The 19,363-nt window shown below is 36.4% G+C and overlaps 1 protein-coding gene across 5 annotated transcripts in view; it reads right to left on the bottom strand.

Annotated features, from left to right (window-relative positions):
- Nucleotides 1-821: 821 nt before the first annotated feature.
- The window catches only part of ALKBH8 (alkB homolog 8, tRNA methyltransferase), a 65,820-nt gene continuing 47,278 nt past the window's right edge, over nucleotides 822-19,363 (bottom strand). For 4 of the 5 annotated variants that reach the window (XM_032285692.1, XM_032285693.1, XM_032285694.1 and 1 more), the window contains exons 10-12: nucleotides 17,948-18,204; nucleotides 7,510-7,659; nucleotides 822-1,803 (exon numbers count right to left, since the gene is read on the bottom strand). In XM_032285692.1, the coding sequence (XP_032141583.1) occupies nucleotides 1,249-1,803; nucleotides 7,510-7,659; nucleotides 17,948-18,204 (962 nt within the window). In that variant the 3' untranslated portion in view covers nucleotides 822-1,248. Of the gene's footprint in view, nucleotides 1,804-7,144; nucleotides 7,221-7,509; nucleotides 7,660-17,947; nucleotides 18,205-19,363 lie in introns of all 5 variants that reach the window. The other variant, XM_032285697.1, reaches the window with a different exon arrangement.

Here is a 19,363-nt window from a genome sequence, read left to right as displayed (position 1 = left end):
CTAACTTTTGTCATTTAAACAAAGGAGTTAAAGGAGCATATTTGGGTTGTTTTTAACACCCTGATCAATGAATTCGGAATACCAATTAATTCTTGATAATAATAAATTAGTCAGGATTAGTAGTTACTTCAGCCATTTAAAGTAATCTTTTGCTCCAAGGTGAATCCTCTTCTTATATCTGACGCATAGTTATCTATTTATTTATTTGCCTGCTGTCTGTCTCCTCTTCTAGAATGTAAACACCATGGGGGCAAGAGCTTTGCTCTTTCTAATTCACTGCTCCATTTCCAGGACTTAAAATAGTAATTGGTATGCAGTCGGGTTCAAAAATTAGTTTTTGAATGAAGCTCCTACTAACTTCTGGGTATTATCTGATTGACTAAATGTTATTGGACACCCGCTATATGTCCAGGCCTGGGCTAGTCAGGTATGGCAACAGAATGGTTATTGTCTATGATTTTACAGAGCTAAAAATGATAGGTAAAACTTCAGGCTGGGCACGGTAGCTCATGCCTGTAATCCCATCATTTTGAGATGCCGAGGCAGGCAGATCACGAGGTCAAGAGATGGAGACCATCCTGGCCAACATGGTGAAACCCCGTCTCTACTAAAAAATACAAAAATTAGCTGGGCGTGGTGGTGCGCACCTGTAGTCCGAGCTACTCGGGAGGCTGAGGCAGGAGAATTGCTTGAACCCGGGAGGCGGAGGTTGCGGCGAGACAAGATCGCGCCACTGCACTCCAGCCTGGCGGTGGAGCAAGATTCTGTCTCAAAAAAAACAAAACAAAACAAACAAACAAACAAAAAACAAAGAACCATACAAACAAACAAAAAAACTTCAGACAATTTTCCACTGACCAGGAATATTTTCTGTATTAACATATGATATAACTACTTCCCTAAAATCTTACATAATTTAGAACATTTAGTAGCACTTTACTAAAAAATGTTATCTTCAAAATGCTGGACTCTTACCCAAGAATTACAAACACTACACAAACTGCTTCAATCACTTTTAGAAGTCATCTCTAGCAAGGAAGTAGGAGGCGCCTATATCACATCTGTGATGTCAGCCAACAACAGCCATTTGAATGTCTCCTAATGAATCCCTATTTCCAAATTTTTCTCAGCGTTCCTTTGTTACTTTCCCAAAAATTTTCTCTTTACGGGGTAATTTAGTCTCTCTCTTTCTCTTTTTTATTTTAAATGAGCATTTCTTCTTTACATATGATGTGTTCAGGTAAGTAATCAGGCCTTTTGAAGAATCACACACCAGTTTCCCTGATCGTAGTAGCTCTGCAGAATTCTGACATCACTCACAGCCCTGCAGGCAGCTTCCAATTCCCCCTCACGGAAGACATGGTAGTAACGATGAAACACAGGACTTGGGTCATGGGATTCTATGGGACCAAATGGCTCAACAGGTTTGCCTTTATCAGGGTTTCCCTTAAGGTGCCATGGAACCAGTACATCTTGAGAATAAAAAGAAGTCCTGTTAACATGAATAGGCAGCTTGGAATTAGAAACTTGCCATGAATTACATCTTCCCTCCTGAGAGTCATTAATGGAGGGAACAGAAGATGCTGAGTCTGGACTGTCCATATCAGGCATTTGCTCCACAAGCAACCTCTGCACTGAGGTATCACTGTTCATCTCTTTCTTTTCTTGGCTAGTTCTGTTTCCTCTAAGATACTTGGACTTCTGCTTATTATATTCTTGTTCCATTGCCCAGACATAAATGAGTGCCTTCCCACCTGGTCTCAGGAGTCGAACAAGTTCTTGGAGAGCTGCCACTCTACGTTCCTAATAAAATAAACCCAAACACGTTATCAACCTAGAAGAGATAGGAAATCAGAAAATATAACTGACCATAGGACTGTTTTCAATTAGGATGAACAGTAAGAAAATCTAACAAAATATCTTATATAAAACAAAAGAGGAAAAAAGAGGAAAGGGCATTCTGTTCTATGATTAAGAAAAAAAGTGATTAGGAAAGAGAAATTAGAGAAGAGCAAATTTTTATTTCTGTTAATCTTCCCTGTCACTTTTTCCTTAACAGTCTGGCTAGAATACATGAAACAACTAATGACTTCTTATAGGGCTATAAGCGGTAATATGAAGCACTTTGATATTACTTATTTATATAATGCTTTTACAAAGGGATTCTGTAAACTATACTACAGAGACTTCTACTTATAGCCTCGATGAAGTTGTTGGTTTAATTTTCCCACTGAAAACAACCAGAAAGGCTGGGTGAAACACCTAAAACAGCTGCTTAAAGTATCAGAAAGAGACCCTGCAAGCAGGCCTTGAAGGGCTATAATCCCTGAAAGAAGGAAAGTAAACCAAGGTGAGCTCTAGATTGACTGACTTTTTCCTGTGATTATCTGCTAAGCCATAATGTGGGCTAACAGAATATGAGGAGAATGCAGAAGTCTTAGTGGCCTGAAAGGATAGGGCTCGGCGTATAAGGAGGTCAAAGCCGCTGGAGGACAGAGTTATGGATAAAGGAAATGCAGGAAAATTATTCCAAAAATCTCTATGCAAACACCCTTTGAAGCATTTGCCAGTTTCTAAGTTGCATGTACATAGGGCAAAATTCCAAGAAACTCAGCAGAGTAGCAGCTGGGAAGCTAAAATGCTAAACAGAAATTTTAGCAGCCAATGTTAGAGAGACAGACATTGGACTTTAAGATCTGCTAAGGTGTAATAGCCTTGGAGTACATTCCAGGCTTTCGCTTGAGAACTGGAAGGGTTACATCACAGAAGGAACAAAAGTAAAACAGATATAAATCATCCCCAATAAAGCATAAAATCAGTTCTCTGCAGAATGCAAGTGATCTGCTTATGCTTTATCTGCTTGCACTTAGAGAAATCTAACCTTCTTCAGAGAAAAAGTACCCAAATATTTAACATAAAATGCCCAGCATACAGTGAAAAATTATGAAGTATGCTAAAAATGATGAACAAAGGACTGAAAAACAGAAGAAAAAAAACAGACCATAGAAATACATCCCCAGACAAAGACTTTTTAAAAACTATAGTTAATATGTTCAAAAAACCAGAGGAAAAGATCAAGGATTTCAGTAATGATAAATATTAAGAAGTCAGAAATTCTAGAAAACAAGATGAATTTCAGTTTTTAGCAAATTAGATACATTTACAAAGATAAGTATTAAACTATAGTTCAGGTCAGTATAAATTACCCAGATTGAATCACAGAGATGAAAAAGAGGGGAAAATACAGAAAACTGTCAATCAAGAATTCAATACCTACTAAAAACATCATTTGTAAGATGAAGGCAACATAAAGAGATCTCAGATACACACAAGCTGAGAGAATGTGTCACCAGTATACTTACACTAAAGAAAATAGGACAGAGAACTCTTCAAGCAAAAGAAGCCTACTTCCTCCAAAACTCTGAAGATGCAGGAAAAAAGGAAGAATACCAGAAAGGGTAAATAATGTGAAGAAATATAAATGAAGGCTAAGAGCTCAAAACAATAAAATAATAATAATACAATAAAAGGCAGAAGGGGTTAAAAGTTATCAATGAAGTCTTACATTGTCAGGAAGGGGTAAACATGCCAATTTAAGGTAGACTATAATGTCAGAGTTACATGTTGTAATGTCTAGGGTTACCAGTTAAAAAATAATATAAGAATATCTAATCAGCAAGCTAACAAAAGAGGAAAAATTTAACAATAAACTACATTATGGAGATAAGGCTGGCAATCATAGAGAATTAAGATATATACAATATTTGACAAATTAGTATTTCTAGTTCCATAGCTCTCTTAGCCTCAGATAATGCCTTCTTTAATTATCAAAGTAACATACACTGTATTGTACACCCAAGTAACCCATTCGAGATGGCTAAAAAGCCCAGGAAATAATCTCAGATTGTATGTTAAAATAGGAAGAAGCATCTTCAGTATAACTGATATATAGAGAAGTGAATTAGTAGGAGGAAGCTTAGTGAGGATTTCTCCAAATTGGGTTTAAGGAGCTAGGAAATATTAGGAAATTACACTAAAAAATAAGATGAGACCATTTTATAAAAATAGTTGAAAAAAAGATTATTAAAATAATAATAACTAACATTTCCTGAGCTCTTATTATGTGTAAGATACTCTAATAAGTATTTTATGTATTGTCTCATTTAGTCTGACAGGCCTGTGAGATAGGATATTGTCATCATTATTTTACAGCTGAGGGACTTAAGTATTCTGAAATCACTAAAAATGTTTGTTCAAGGTCACAAAAGTAAAAACAATATCAAATAGTAGAAGCAGTGGTGTCAGGGAAGAAGAGACTGGCACCAGAATGTAAACTGGATTAAAACAGATACTTCAGATGAAAAGAACACAGTAGTAGTGAAGGGATATAGCACAGGTCAGTAGACTTTTTTAATTCCCTTACCTCATTGTCTCCAGATACTTGGCTGAAATTTTCCATATAAAATCTTATCTTCTACCCTAAATCATGTTTCACAGTGTCATAAAAATGATCTCTACCAGGCATATAGCTCATCAAGATATTCCCATGTGTTAGACCTTTCAATGACTAAGTCCAAATCATAACTATGGCATTCAACCAACACCACATAAATCCGCGTGGCAGGTGAGACTTCTACCACTGAACCACCCATGCGCTGGTATAAATCCAACAAATAATAAATAAATAAATAAAGGCTGCATCCTCCACTAAACTATGAGCTCTATGAAGCAGGGACTGAGTCTTCTCCATCTTGTGCCCAGCTATTTGCTTAATAGTACTGTGTAACTAATTTTCAGTGACTTTTTTTTTTTTTTTTTTGAGACGGAGTCTCTCTCTGTCACCCAGACTGGAGTGCAGTGGCATGATCTCAGCTCACTGCAACTTCTACCTCCTGGGTTCAAGTGATTCTTATGTCTCAGTCTCCTAAGTAGCTGGGATTACAGGTATGCGCCACCACGCCCAGATAACTTTTGTATTTTTAGTAGAGATAAGACTTTGCTTTGTTGGCCAGGCTGGCCTCAAAATCCTGACCTCAAGTGATCCACTTGCTCTGGCCTTCCAAAGTGCTGGGATTACAGGTGTGAGTCACCATACCTGGCATCAATGGCTTATTTTTATTGTGGTAAAATATATGTAACAAAATGTGCTAAGCATTTTTAAGTGTACAGCTCAGTGACATTAACTATGCTCATACTGTTGTGCAACCAACACTATTATCCACCTCCAGAATATTTTTCATCATCCCAAACTGAAACTCTGTATTAATTAAATCATAACAACTCCCATGCCCCTCTCCCACAGCCTCTGGTAACAACTGTTCCACTTTCTGTCTCTATGAATTTAACTATTCTAGCTAGTTCACATAAGTAGAATGATATAATACTGTCCTTTTGTGTCTGGCTTATTTCACTTAGTATAGTGTCCTCAGGTTACAACCATGTTGTAGTATGCGTCAGAATTTCCTTCCTAAGGCTGAATAATATTCCCATATAGGTGCATACCATATTTTTTCTATGCATCCATCAATGAACATTTGAGTTATTTCCACCTTTTGGCTGTTATGAACAATGCGGCTATGAACATGGGTGTATTAAATACCTGTTCAAGTCCCTGCTTTCAATTCTTTTGGGTATATATCTAGAAGTGGAATTGTTGAATCATATGGTGATTCTACGCTAAATTTTTTGAGGAACCACTGTACTGTTTTCCACAGTGGCTGATCCAGTTTACATTCTCATCAGCAATGCCCAAGAGTTCCAATTTCTCCACATCCTCACTGACACTCATTAGTTTCTATATTTCTGATAATAACCATCCTAATGTGTGTGAAGTGGTTTCTCACTATGGTTTTGATTTGCATTTCCCTAATGATTAGTGACACTGAGTATCTTTTCATGTGCTCAAGGCCATTTGCATATCTTCTTTGGAAAACTGTCTATTTAAGTCCTTTGTTTTTAATTGTTTTCTTATTGTTGGATTTTCGTTGTTCTTTATATATTGTAGATATTAACACCTTATCAGATACACAATTTGCAAATATTTTCTCCCATTTTGTGGGCTGCCTTTTCACTCTGCAGATAGTGTCGTTTGATGTACAAGTTTTTAATTTTGATGAAGTCCGATTTATCTATTTTTTGCTTTGTTGCCTGTGCTTTTAGTATCATATCCAAGAAATCATTGCCAAATACAATGTTATGAAGGCTTTCTCCTGTTTTCTTCTTGGAATCTTATAGTTTTAGCTTTTCTGTATAGGTCTTTAATTCATTTTGAGTATTTTTATGTATATGGCATAATGTAAAGATCCAACTTCATTCTTTTGCATGTGGTCAATGAATTATTTTTTAAATAAATGACAATAGATACACAGAGAAAGTTGGACATAACAGATTTCTAAGATGATTACACAGAACGTCAAACAAGGTAGAGTATCCAACATATATTTGCAATTGCAAGGAATGGATATATTTGTGTACATTATTGCCTTTTATAACTTGAAAATAAATTACAGTAATAAGTTATAGCCACTGAGTTGTAGCTGAAGCAACCAATGTCTGCCAAACATTTCTTCCAAATCATGGGGATTTTAAAATTTACTGGTATAGCTGCTCCTTTCAATACTTTCTCCATTTGCAATAATGCCTATAAGCGTACTGAAGCCTAGTGACTTGTGCCGTAAAGAGCCTAATATTGTTTGCTGCAGCCCAGCCGAATCTCTTGGTTATTATTAAAGAGCTAGCAAGCTAGCAATTGAAGAGACTAATGACACATACAGTTTTCTGATTTGTTTTGATTTGTTTTGAACTCAGTTAAGGTCATAAGGTCTACTGAAACTGCTGGTGACCCATAAGGTGAGCTATAAAGCTATTGCTTAGATCAGGGGATCAATTGCTGACACCCAAGAAAAATAAGTGGCCTTTTGTTCTTAAAAGAAAATATTAAATATTAAATTCATTTATTTTAAAACTAAGAACATACTAAAAGAATCAACACACTACTACTAGCTAAATAAGACAGAGTTTTGAAAAAAAGAATAGGAAAGGAAGAAAAACAGAAATTTATAGGAAGAAAGGAAGAAGTAACAAGTCAGGGATAAAACTATGGGTTGAGAAAGAAAGCTGAGAAAGAAATAGGGAAGGGACTCACAGTCTGAGGAGACAGTATACTCAAGAGGCCTAGAGATGCTGATTTCAAAGTCTCTTCCAGCTAAAATTCTGTGACTCTGTGGGTTTGAAGGAAGGGATTTAGAACTGAATGAGACTTGAGGTAGAAAGGGGGCAAAAGCATACAGCAATAAAAGCATGAAGTCCCATCAGGGCTCTAAGTAGAAGATACTTAAATAGGCGCCCACCTTCATTCTGCATGCTCTCTTACAAAGACGGTAAACTGTGACAAGAAAAGAGAAAAGAAAGAACTGAAAAGCTAAAACGGGGTCCCAAATCAGCAAAATTCATGAACTTTTCCTGCTGCTTTAGCTACAAGTTCTTAAGAGAAAGACAGCCCATACTTACTGCTGTTGCAAAATGATGAATAACAGCAATGGAGATGCAGGCATCACAAGATCCACTGCGGACTGGTACTGCCAATGCATCACAGACAAAAGCCTGAAATTGCCTCTCTCTGCAAATGTCCACAAGGTTTTGGCTACGATCACAACCAATCTGTAACAGAGAAGGAATTTCATCACATTTTGTTTAAATATCACATGAAATTATGAGCTTATTCCATACCTTAAAGTATATATAATGAATATAAAGATCTCATATTCATTGTGAAATGGTCTGAGACCATGATATTACCAGTTCTTACAGCCAGTACAAAATCAGAATATATAATTGTAAGGGAAGCATTTATTACCTTTACAGATATCAAACACAACTCCAATCAGTGAAACAAAATGATGAGAACAAAAATGACAGTGGTGGAAATGGGAGGTCTAAATTTACAGCAAATTCATGACCATTCAGAATCAGGATGTTTCTGTAATATCACACATTTAAAACTGGAAAGTATCCCATAAACATAGTCTTTTGGGGGAGCTACAAATAAGATGTTCTACGATATCTCTCATTACCATATATACTATATTGTAATGACCCAGATAGCAGAAGGATGGGCAATTTTTTTTCTGCTTCTTTGTAGTTTTCAACATGGATTACTTTTACAATCAGAAAATAAAATCCCAAAACAAAAACATAATTTTTTTCTTTTTCCACTAAATGCCAAAACTTATCAAGAATACAGCTAGTGCTCGACTTACAACCACGGTCAGGACCACGGACTGGTCATAACACGATTTGGTCATAAGTTGAGTAGGCTATATGTACAGTTGAAATGGTACACGCGGAGATGGTAGTGCTGCCAGAAGCTGGTCCGCACTGTCGTACGCCCAGCTGGGCAACGTTTGCGCTGCCAGACGCGGAGCAGTTGTGGCTAGCGATTGTGGTCGTAAAGTCGAATGGTCGTAAATTGCATAGGTGGTAAGTCGATCAATACCTGTAAAGTGCTGAATTCGAAATTTATAAAATGTTATTTAATTAAACCTTTTCATACACCCAAACAATCCTATAGGCTTGATGGCATGGAGGGCAGCTAGCAACATGCTTTTCTGTCCTCAAACAGGTGAGACCTAGCACACCTTATGCATGCATCTGGTTCTGTGAGAAGTGTTTAGGAGCTGGGTTTTCCCACCTTCTTTCTCTCTACTTTGTTGTTGTTCTACACAGTTTTGCTGCTTAGTTCTAAGAATATCAAATATGTATGTAATATATAGACAAACATACACACACACACACACACACACACACACACACACACACACATTTTGCAATATGCCCATGTAAATTGAAGAATAAATGGGAGGCACTTAAGAAATTTTTTTTTTTTGGAGACAGGGTCTCACAGCCCACCACAGCCTCCACCTCCCAGGCCCAGGCAATCCTCTTGCCTCAGTCTTCCAAGCAGATGGGACTATAGATGCACACTGCCATGCCCAGCAATTTTTTTTTTTTTTTGTATTTTTTGTAGAGATGGAGTTTCGCCATGTTACTTAGGCTAGCCTCAAACTCCTGGGCTCAAGTCATCCATCCTTCTCGGCCTCCCAAAGTGCTGGGATTACAAGCATGAACCACCATACCAGGCCACAAAAAATGTTAAATCACTGATTAATCATTATCCCTTGATAATTTTTTCTTAATGCAATCTCTATAATAGAGAAAAGAATTACATAAGCAGATTTAGTCAAATAGAAGTAGCCACCTAAAGTGTATATTTACACATTTAATTTTTTGACATAATGAACACTGATCCTAAGTTTCCCTTGGCCCTTCTGATATGAATGCTCATATCAAACATGTTGGGATAACTGGCTAGCCATGTGTAGAAGATTGACGCTGTACACCTTCCTTACACCATACATAAAAATCAACACAAGACGGATTAAATGTAAAACCTAAAACTATAAAAACTCTGGAAGATAACCTAGGAAATACCATTCTGGACATAAGCTCTGGCAAAGATTTCATGACAAAGACACCAAAAACAACAGCCACAAAAACGAAAATTGACAAATGGGACCTAATTAAACTAAAGAGCTTCTGTACAGCAAAATAAACTATCAACAGGGTTAAAAGACAACCTAGAGAACGGGAGAAAATATGTGCAAACGATGCATCTGACAAAGGTCTTATATGCAGACTCTATAAGGAACTTAAACAAATTAACACACAAAAACCAAACGGTCCCATTAAGAAGTGGGCAAAAGACAAGAACAGATAGTTTTCAAAAGACATGAAGAGATACTTTTCAAAAGACATCCATGTGGCCAACAACTATATGAAAAAGGTCACAACATCACTAATCATTAGAGAAATGTAAATCAAAACCACAATGAGATACCATTTCAGACCAGTCAGAATGGCTACTTTTAAAAAGTCAAAAAATAACATGCCGGTGAGGTTGCAGAAAAAAGAGAATTCTTATATACTGCTAGTGGGAATGGGTTCAACCACTATGGAAAGCAGTTTGACAACTGCTCAACAAACTTAAAAGAGAATTACCATTCAACCCAGCAATTCCATTATTGGGTATATATCCAAGGGAATATAAATAGTTCTACCATAAAGACATATGCACACATATGTTCACTGTGGCACTATTCAAATAGTAATCAACCTAGGTGCCCATCAACAGTAGGCTGGGTAAACAAGTGTGTTACACACCATAGAATACTATACGACCATAAAAGAGAATGAGATCATGTTGTTTGCTGCAACATGGATGAAGCTGTAGGCCACTGCCCTAAGCAAACTGATGCAGGTACAGAAAATCAAATACTGCATGTTCTCACTCATAAGAGCTAAATACTGAGTACACACGGACACAATGAAGGGAACAACAGACACTTGGGTCTATTTAAGAGTAGAAGGAGGGAGGAGGGAAGGGTCAAAAAACTACCTATCAGGTACTATGCTTACTAACTTGGGTGATGAAATACTGTAATCTGTACACTGAATCCCTGTGACATGGAATTTACCTGTTTAACAAACCAGCACATGTACCCCTGAACCTAAACTCAAAGTTTAAAAAATCTTTTTTAATTTGGCTTTTTCTTAGACCAGCAAGCATATACAGATTTCAGATAGGCTTTTAAAATTTAAATACAGTGAAGAATGTAATATTGTCTCTGATAAGTAGTGACATTCAATTTACCAAAAAATAGTATTTTTATGAAAAGTTCCTTAAAGTGCTATGTTATTAATTCCCGAGAGGAAGAAAAAGATCTTAAAATGCAACATTACATTACAAAGTTTATATTTTAAAGGCACAATAAAAGAACGGAAATAAAAAAAAATTCTTACTGAGTTAAATCACATTGCCATGCTAGTCATACTTAATGAGTTTGCTTAATTTGTAATCGGTATTAAACAGCTTCTATATTTTATCCTGGAGCTGCTTTAATTTTAAAGTAAAATAAAAGATACCAAGCTAGAGATAAAGTACAGCAATTTATCTTTAAAATATTTTAAGATAAAAAGTACTAAGGGCCTATTAGTCATAATAATGGCATGATTCCCAATTAATTGCACCCTTTGCCCATGTAAGATGCATGCCTGGATTATTACTTATTATTTATTTTCATCCATATTCTATGCCATCAGCCAACAATCACAGTATCAAGACGACAATACCACTCAAATAATCTGAACATTATATTTTTGTGCTTGTCTCCTTTTTTGTTACATTTAAATTCCGTTCATAGAATTGGAAGTTTCAAGTATGCCCAATTCTGACAGATAGCTGCTAAAAGTCAACAGAAAGAAATCCCACCTGCCTATTAAAAAAAATCCTCAGGGATAGAACTCAATAGTTACTCAGATGAGGAAAGTTATTATCTGAGAACCACAGATAAGACAGAACATGGAGAAGAACAACAGCCAAACAAAACAAGAGATTTCCCTCTTCTTGCCAGGCTCTTACAGCTATTTGTACACAACACTCATTTTCACCAACAAGAAACAGCAAGGCCAATTTTTGCAATAAAGCACCAGGTCTGATGTAGATTCCCCACTGACCAACTATCTGACTCACGCCTGGCTCACTACTTTCACCTTTTACTTTTTTTGCCTGTCTTCCTTATACTATAGTCATGTCACTATTTTTTCTCCTCTTCCCCCTTTCCATTTTTAAATTTTTTAAATCAAGAAAAGTGTTTGAAAAATCTCCATAATAATGCTGCATCATGTCAACAGGACAGAAAATAGCTTACTGATAAAAACCACGTATATTCAAGGACTCATGTAAAGCTACATATTTCTGTGTACTGGGTGAAGATCAATGACATTAAAACATATACTGGGCTTAAAATGTGTGTGGGTGTGTGTATTTTTTTTGGAGATAGGGTCTCACTCTGTCACCCAGGCTGCAGTGCAGTAGCACAAACACAGCTCACTGCAGCCTCTGCCTCCTGAAGTCAAGTGATCCGCCCACCTCAGCCTCCTGAGTGGCTGGGAATACAGGTGCACACCATCATGCCTGGCTAATTTTCTAATTTCTTTGGAGAGTCAAGAGCTCGCCATGTTGCCCAGGCTGGTCTTGAACTCCTGGTCTCAGGCAGTCTTCCCACCTCAGCCTCTCAAAGTGCTAGAAGTACAGGTATGAGCCACGGTGCCTATACTTTTACATAATTTTTTAAATCCTAAACAAAATATGTAATTGTGGAAGTACAAGTAAGAATAAAATACATTCAACCTGATAAGCAAATGTGCAAACTAAAACAAAGTTCCATTTTTCTTCCATTAAACTATCAAAAATATTTAAAAACTGAAATATACTATGGCAATGTCAGTATGACAGAACTTCCTCTCATATAAAATACAAATTGGCTCAATCATTTAAAAGAGCAATTACACAAACCATTTTTTAAGGAAGAAAATAATGTTTATAACTTTTGACCCAATAATTAGCTTTCTAAAAATGTATCCTAAGAAAATAAATCACAATAGGGAAAACGTTAACCAGGCTAACAATAACTGCCTTTTCCTGAGTACGCATATAGATTAAAAGCAGATTCTTTGTATCAATGCACTTAATCCTCATAACACACTTTTAGTTATTATTTTCACCATATTACAGATGAGAAAATTTCATCTCAAAGAAAATAAGTAACTTGCTCAAAGCTCAAAGTCATTAAATGATGAAACAAAAATTTTAAACCCGGTGTTTCTCATTCCAAAATCCATGTTCCTCCATCTTTTCCCACTGACTCTCAATCTACATGTTCATTACAGTGTTATTTAGAATACTTCCAAACAGAACACAACCAAATTTCCAGTAACTTCTACCTAATAGCATATTAATAAAGTCTAAGTCTTTTCAATAAGTGGTGGAGGAACTGCATATTCACATACAGAAGAATGAAATTAAACCCTTATCTCATACCACCTATGAAAATCAGCTCAAAATGGATTAAAGGCTTAAATAAAAGACCCAAAATTATGAAATTATTAGAAGAAAACTTATAAGAAAAGCTCCGCGATCTTGGCATGGGCAATAATTTTTTTGGATATGACCCCAAAAGCAAAGGTAACTAAAGCAAAAATAGACAAATGGGATTAGATCAAACTAAAAAGCTTCAACTTGAGGAAACAATCATCATAGGGAAGAGACAACCTACAGAATGGGAGAAAATATTTGCAAACTATACAACTGATAAGGAATTAATACCCAAAATATATAAACAGGCTGGGCACAGTGGCTCACAACTGTAATCCCAACCCTTTGGGAGACAAAGGCGGGTGAATCACTTAAGTCCAGGAGTATCAGACCAGCCTGGGTAACATGGCAAAACCTCATCTCTACAAAAAATACAAAAATTATTTATTTATTTTTTTTGGGTGTGGTGGTACATGCCTGTAGTCCCAGCTACTAGAGGCTGGGGTGGGAGGATCAATTGAGCCCACAAAATCAAGGCTGCTGTGAGCCAGTCATGCCCCTGCACTCCAGCCTAGACAACAGAGCAAGACTTTGTCTCAAAAACAAAACAAAACAAAAATATATAAAGAACTCTATTACAAGAAAACAAATAATCTGATTTAAAAATGGGCAAAGGTCCTGAATGTACATTATTTTAAAAAAGACATACCAATGGCCAAGTACATGAAACGATGCTCAACAACATCACTAATCATCAGGAAAATACAAATTAAAACAATGAGATATTACCTCACACTTGTTAGATCTGGCCATTATCAAAGAGACAATAGATAGCAAATGGTTTTGAGGATGTGGGAAAAGGAAACCCTTGTACACTGTTGGTGGGAATGTAAATTAGGACAGCCACTAGGGAAAACAGTATGGAAGTTTCAAAAAAAAATTAAAAATAGAACTACCATATGATTCAGTAATCCCGCTGCTAGCTATAGATCCAAAGGAAATGAAATCAGTAGGTCAAAAAGCTATCTGCACTCCCATGTTTATTGCAACATTATATAACATAGCCACGATATGGAATCACTCTAAATATCCATCAATGGATGAATACAGTAAACATGGTTTATATACACAATGGAATACTATTTGGCTATAACGAAGAAGAAACTCCTGCAATTTATAACAACATGGATAAACCTGGAGGACATCAGGTTAAGTCAAATAAGCCAGACACGGAATGCAAGCATTGCCTGATCTTACTCATACTTGGAATCCAAAAAAGTTGACCTCATAGAACTAGAAGTAGAACAGTAGCTACTAGGGACTGCGACAGCTGAGGGGTGGGAAGCTGTGGAGATGTTGGTCAAAAGACAAAATTTCAGTTAGACAGGAGGAATAAATTGCAGAGATCTACAATACAACATGGTGACTATAGTTAACAACAATGTATGGTATTTTTAAATGCTAAGAGAATGAATGATAAGTGTTCTCACCAAAAAAATGGCAACTTTGTGAGGTAACGAATTTGTTAATTTGCTAGATTTTGTTAATCCATAATGTATATATACTTCAAAACATCATATCATATACGATAAATACATATGATTTCATCTGTCCTTTAAAAACGTTTTTAGTAACTTTAATTTTAAAATAAAATAGTGAAAAAATACTGTATTATAAAATTCAGAAACATTGTTAGATTATATATTAGAATGGAAATAAGTGAGATAAATGAGTTATCAAATTATATACACATTCATTATATATAAAACATTATTAGGAAAAACACTAGAAGGATATTCATCACAATAGGGTGACAGGATTATGCAAATACCTCTTTTCATCAATTTTCTGAATGATGGTTATGTATGTATGCATGTATTTATTTTTAGACTCAGAGTCTCACTCTGTCACCCAGAGTAAGTGCAGTGGTACAATTACGGTTCACTGCAGCCTTGAACTCCTGTCGCAGTCTCCTGGGTAGCTGGGGCCACAGGCATGCACCACCATGCCTAGCTACTTTTTTTGTTTTTATTGAGATGCAATCTTGATATGTTGCCCATGCTAATCTTGAACTCCTGGCGTCAAGCGATCCTCCCTCATCACTGAGATCATAGGCATAAGCCGCTGCACCCTACTGGTTACATTATTTTTATTTTTAAAATATACATTTAAAAAACTATTAAAAATATGCACTTGTAGGAAAATTAGACTGGTAATATATAGTTTAATAAAGTGCAGAGAAATAAACAGAAGCAGTAAAGTACAGTGAAAAGAGCATACCACAAGTTGAATATCCCTTATTTCAAATGCTTGGGACCAGAAGTGTTTTAGATTTTAGAATTTTTTGGATTTTGGAGTATCCGCAGAATACATACCGGTTGAGAGTCCCTAATGTGAAAATCTAAAATCTGAAATCCTCCAGTGAACATTTCCTTTGAGCATCATATTGGTACTCAAAAAGTTTCAGATGTTGTAGCATTTGAGATTTCAAATTTTCATGTTAGGGATCCTCAACCTGTAAACTCTGAATGTGAATCCTGGTTTCAGCAATAACAAGCTGAATAGCCTAGGAGAGCTACTTAACTATCTCAAAGCCTCTGTTTCCTCATCTAAAAAGTAAAGAGAAAAATACCTGTTTATCAGGGTGAATATGAGAGTCAAATTAAATGATCTATACTAAATAATTAACCATTGAAATGCTATGAAAATAGTAGTCAGCATAACATATGGAATAAGGAGTACCCAGGATTCTACATAAAAAGGGAACTCTACATCCTAAAGGTAATTTTATCCTGCAGTAACACCACCCATTTTGAGGTTGCCACATTCCTTCAAGGCTGCCAAACACAGCACTGTTTACATTCTGGTTTTCACATAAAGAACTGAAGGTAAATTCACAGGTTTGCTCCTCACCATTCAACAAACCATTAATGTAAGCTTCTACTACTGTCAAGTACTGTATGCCTGGAGATGAGGCAATGCAGTAAGCTCCGGGGAACAACAGACAGGAAGGAATTACGTGCCGACTGCTGCTGATAAACAGAATATGGTTAACAGAGGGTGAGTGTACTTATGATTTTCCAATCCTTCCAAATACATTCCCTGTTGAATCAGCTGCAGATTTTGTTTCCTGTTTATCAAGAAATCATTCTTCTCAACTGTAACAGAACCAGCATAGTTGATTTTGACCTAGTTTCACTGTCACGAATGATATCTGACTAGATAAAACCATGGATTATCAACAAGAAAGTGCAAAAGCAGAGCCAACTGAGAAACATTTTTGGACTATCTTTAGATTAAAACACTAGAAAATGTCACCTTGTTCTGAACTGTGGTTAGCTGTGATTTTAAGTGACACATCAAAGATCTATTTCCTCTTCAACATGAACAAACTTAACTCACTAGGCCTTGTTCTTTATAAATTAAAATTTAATTATAAACATGGTAATAATAAATGAATATCAATGTCTTATCTTGATGAAAGCTATTATTTTATATGCCTGTTAATGTACAAACTCTACACTTCCTAAGCTGTAATACAACCAGCCCTCTGTATCTATGAGTTCCACATCCGTGGATTCAAGCAACCACAGGTCAAAATATTAAAAAAAAAAACAAAAAACCATCTTTACTGAATACATATAGACTGTTTTCTTGTCATTAGTCTCTAATGACAGTCTAACAACTACTTACATAGCATATACATTGTATTATGTATCATAAATAACCTATAGTTAATTTTAAATATACAGGCGGATGTGCACGGCTTATATGCAAATACTACATAATTTTGTATCAGAGACTTGAGCTTCTGCAGATTTTGGTATCCACAGGGTCCTGGAACTAAGTCCCCACAGATACCAAGGGACTAATATACTTTTTTCAATGCATTTTTTGTACTTCCTTGGTAGAATCCTAGGTGACTGTAACTAGAGGCATTTGAGATGTATGCCCCTGTACAGAACAGCCACTGTTGCTCATGTGGGGGTGATAAAAATGTAATCTCTTAGAAGAATGGTAAATCACTTTTCCCTTTTACACTAAATCATTTATGATCATTAAATATGCATTTTATTATTTTAATTTGGCTTCAATTGTATATACCAAGAGACAATTGTAGTAACTTTCTTCAAGAAGGTGCACAATTTCTAGGATGGAGTAAAAACAAAGAAGAGAAGCAATCTGACATACTCCAATAACCCAGGAACGTCGACTGCTCTCGTTCTTTTTACCTACTCCCTTATTCTCACCCTAAATCTCCTAATCTTGAGAAGGGGAAGCTCCAGTCCTCACAGAGCAACATTAAAATATGATTACTTACAACAACACACTAATACAAGAACGTTCTACCTCTTTGCACAGCAGAAAAAAAAGGCTCATAGAAAAAAAATGATAGCAACTGAAAACAGACACTCTGGAATCAGACAGAAATAGGCTCAAATTCTGGGTCTAGCATGGTAACCTTTGTCAAGATTTTAATCTATTTGAGCCTTAGTTTTCTCAACAGTAAGATACCAATAAATAGAAAATTTTTTTCTGCTATGAGTAAAATTTAGAGTAGAAAACATAAGTTCAAGTTCCAGTTATTGCCCCTAATTATATGACATCAGGAAATTAATATGACCACTGTCAGCCCCAATTTCTTCATTCTACAAAAGATAGATGAAAATATCAGCTTTCTCTTCTTCTTACTTAGGGAGATCCAAGCCAAAATAAAGATTTCTATAAAAATTCTTTCTAATCTATAAAGAGTTTTATAACTATAAGATAGTTTTACTGATAAAATAATACTGGTAGAAAGCAAAATTTAAAGGGAGAAAAAAATTATATAATGATGGTGTGCCCATAAATTCCTAGAGGAATAAGAAAGAATGGGGCAGTGTTCATTAATTTTGAATCTGTTGGTTATAACATTTTGGCAATGAACTAAAAAAATAGCATTTTATCATGAGGAAGAAAGATGACGATAACCACGGCAAACTAAGCAAAAAGAAAGCCAAAAGCAACATTACTTGCCATATATAACTCCTTATTGATGCCAAGATACTTTCCATTACCACATCCAATATCAGCGACTATAGAGCCATTTGGCAAAGCCTTCAAAAACTCCACAATGTGTGGCCAAGGGGTATGTCTCGTGCTGCTGAAGTGCCCAGCAATCTCTTCATAAACTTGATGGACGTACTCTTGCTCCAGCCGTGAGGCTTCTTTATCACTCTCTGGAAATGAGGGAGGAGTCTCTTTCCTCTGGCTATCACAGACCAAAGGGTAACCTTAATGAAAAACAAAGCAATGTACACCTTTCTTTTTTATGGGAATGACTCATATGGTATCAAGTTTTCTTAAATGAAAAAATAAAATCAATTCAAATTTAATCTCGGGAAAAGTCATCTTATCCAGAAAAGCATCTTAACAGGTCTGGCCTACATGGGAAAAGTTTAGCTAAATTAACCTTGGTAGGTAAAGAAGATAGGAGTTCTCGGGACCCTTGGGCTCTCAGAAGAAGAACAAGACCTGGAGGCACAGTGTCATCTGGTAATAAGTGCAAGTATTTACTGAGCACTATTTGAAGCAGTTTCTAAGCATTGTCTCAATTCTCACAGTAATGCAACGAGATAGGTACTGTTACATCCGCTTACAGAGGACAAAACAGAATCACAAAGAACTTAAAGAACATTCCTAAAGACAGAGATAGTAAGTCATACAGCCACAATTTGAACCCAAGCAGTGTAGACTCCAGAACCCACATTCTCAATGACTACATTATGTTGCCTACTTCAGTAGAATAAGCAAACCCCAGGGAGAACACCACCAAGCAGAGCTGATGACAGTGGAAATTTAGAATACACTGTCCCTAATTTTAAAGTTGTTCCCTGTTCTCTGTAATAATGTCTAACACTCATTTTAAATCCTTGCTTGTTCTCTGCTATGGCATAATCTTCCTTTGTCTTCTGCCAAAGTATGTGACTTTTTATGGGTAGTGTTCTAGACAATAAAGGAAGAAGGAGTAGTGTTCCCAAAGAACTCACAGACAAGACTAAGACAATAATTAAAACTCACATAGCAGGCCAGTCGTGGTGGCTCACGCCTGTAATCCCAGCACTCCGAGAGGCCAAGGCAGGTGGATTACCTGAGGTCAGGAGTTCAAGAACAGCCTGGCCAACATGGTGAAACCCTGTCTCTACTAAAAATACAAAACAAACAAAGGAACAAAAAATTAGTGGGGTGTGGTTGTGCACGCCTGTGATCCCAGCTCCTTGGGAAGCTGAGGCAGGAGAACTGCTTAAAACTGAGAGGTAGAGGTTGCGGTGGGCCGAGACCACACCACTGCACACTGGTGTGACAGAACAAGACTCCATCTTTAAAAAAAAAAGAAAGAAAGAAGAAAGAAAAAGGAAAGAAGGAAGGAAGGAAGGAAGGAAGGAAGGAAGG

The sequence above is a fragment of the Sapajus apella genome, unplaced genomic scaffold, assembly GCF_009761245.1.
Source record: "Sapajus apella isolate SASKATOON/1434 unplaced genomic scaffold, GSC_monkey_1.0 scaffold16, whole genome shotgun sequence".
In the NCBI taxonomy this organism is placed as follows: Eukaryota; Metazoa; Chordata; class Mammalia; order Primates; family Cebidae; genus Sapajus; species Sapajus apella.
This window is presented reverse-complemented; position numbering and strand designations above follow the sequence as displayed.